This window comes from Sinocyclocheilus rhinocerous, unplaced genomic scaffold (genome assembly GCF_001515625.1).
Source record: "Sinocyclocheilus rhinocerous isolate Xijiao unplaced genomic scaffold, SAMN03320098_v1.1 scaffold7909, whole genome shotgun sequence".
Taxonomy (NCBI): Eukaryota; Metazoa; Chordata; class Actinopteri; order Cypriniformes; family Cyprinidae; genus Sinocyclocheilus; species Sinocyclocheilus rhinocerous.
The window spans coordinates 43,910-45,932 of NW_015665940.1; the positions used below are offsets into that span (position 1 = coordinate 43,910).

A 2,023-nucleotide genomic window follows, 5' to 3' on the forward strand; every position below is an offset into this window, starting at 1 on the left:
ACACACACACACACACACACACACACAGAGACACACACACAGACAGACAGACAGACAGACACGACTTCATCATTACATACATCGGAAAGAGTCATTTAAAAGATCTCCTCCAAACAGCCACGATCAGGAGCTCCAGTCATGAGGACTGTGATGTTTGTAGATCTATGGACATCAACACCAATATGAAGAGATGTTCACAAAGATATCTTAAAGAGGCAGTCAGAGACTCTAGACCCAATGAATTACGACATTATAAACAGAGCAAAAGCATGTTCCATATGATCCGTTTATTACAGCCTGTAGAGCCTCGTGTGTGTTTACCTGCTCAGACAGTCGGTTGTGCGTCACACAGTCTCGAGCAGACGCGTCCCACAATGCACTCTGACTGCAGTGAGCCGCAACTCCTTTGAGAGTCAGATCTCTCACACCACTGTCCTCTAACACACACACACACACTCTCTGAGTTTGAGAAGAATCACAGCGAAAACATTCCTGAAGTGTGATTGACTCTGGTGCAGTGAGACAGTGCTGTGTGTGTGAGAAGAGACAGAGTCTCAGGCCCTGCCAGGATTCGAACCTGGTTCATCTGCATGGAGACGCAGCGGCTCCCTGAGCTCAGGGTCAAACACACACACTCCTGCGTGACGCAGTGGATTCATGTGTACCTGCGCTCTGCTGCAGGTCAGGTACAGATTTACCACGTTTCTGAGCTAAAGTGAGTCTGGGATCATCTACAGTCAGTCCCAACACACAGCCTGCTGGGGGCTCTGCTGTCGAACACACTCCTGTAAAACACACACACACACACACACACTGAGCTATTCAAACAAAGACACACCACAAGACATCTTCTGTCTCCACATAAAGCAGCACTGGAGTCATGTGACGATAGTCTCGTTCACCTCTCAGTAGGAAGAATATGTCTGTCTGCTGCTGATGGACGCTCACACCGGCCTCATCTGCACTGCGATTGGACGCCTCCGTCTCCTACAGACACCAGAGTGAATCATCAGCGCACCAATGACAGCGCGAGCGTGATGTCATCAGCAGTCTCTCACCTCACTGGCTGGATGGAGTGTGTCTGTGAGCACCGTGTGGGCCAGCGGACCAATCAGACGATAGCACACGATCTCCATGGTCAGGTCACTACACAGGATATGAGGAAAGATCACATTTCACAGCTATACCTAACCCTGAGCAAACACATACTTTACAGTAACATCTGATCACTGGAGCTAATTCAGCACATGCAGCATCACAACTCAAAACACCAGAGAAATCAGTGCAGGACCAAAGCGGCCAGTGCAGTGCTGAGAAACACTGCTGCTTTAGATGACTAATGATGAGGACGTGCACCGACGCGTTTCTAAAGCAGGTCAGTGTATTTATGGCACCTGACGTGATGGCCGTGTCAGGGGACTGCCAGCGCACAGGGGCCAGGGCGGGCCTCGTCCCGTCCACCAAGAGCCTTTTGGAGGGTTGCTCAGCGTCTCCTTCGTCTCTCTTCCTCTTCCTCTCTGAAGACGGCTCCACGGCGGGACAAGACTCCTCCGAGACGGACACGACACACCAGCTGCAGCTCCGACAGCATGTCCTGCCACACACACACACGCCCATTATACATACAAATATATATATATATATATATATAAAACAAATTTCATTACGACAAAATACAAGCTATAAACAACATCCAGTGGCATCACATGAGAAACCACACGCTTGTAACATGTTGGTCAAGCATTTGCATCTGAGTCTGTTTCTGGCCTCAGTGTTTGACCTGTTTTAGGGCCGGATGGATCCAGATCCACAGCTGTCTGTCTGAGGCGTCAGGGACCCGGGGCCTCCACAGGAAGTCAGCAGGACCCAGAGAGCCTCGAGGAAACTGATCCGCTTTGTACAGATGAACGCTGCCCTGACGAGCACCTGACAGACACGACGCCGCTGCGAATGTGGGACCTACACACAAACACAAGCTCAGAGACGATATCAACAATCTCTGATGAACCACACACACACACAC

At 50.2% G+C, this 2,023-nt stretch overlaps 1 protein-coding gene across 1 annotated transcript in view; it reads right to left on the reverse strand.

The window, feature by feature from the left end:
• The window catches only part of LOC107731685 (ribonucleases P/MRP protein subunit POP1-like), a 5,194-nt gene that overhangs the window by 2,600 nt on the left and 571 nt on the right, over positions 1 to 2,023 (reverse strand). Inside the window, exons 2-5 of the mRNA XM_016542831.1 lie at positions 1,059 to 1,146; positions 903 to 987; positions 666 to 818; positions 322 to 437 (exon numbers count right to left, since the gene is read on the reverse strand). Coding sequence (XP_016398317.1) covers positions 322 to 437; positions 666 to 818; positions 903 to 987; positions 1,059 to 1,146 — 442 coding nt within the window. The remainder of the gene's footprint in view (positions 1 to 321; positions 438 to 665; positions 819 to 902; positions 988 to 1,058; positions 1,147 to 2,023) is intronic.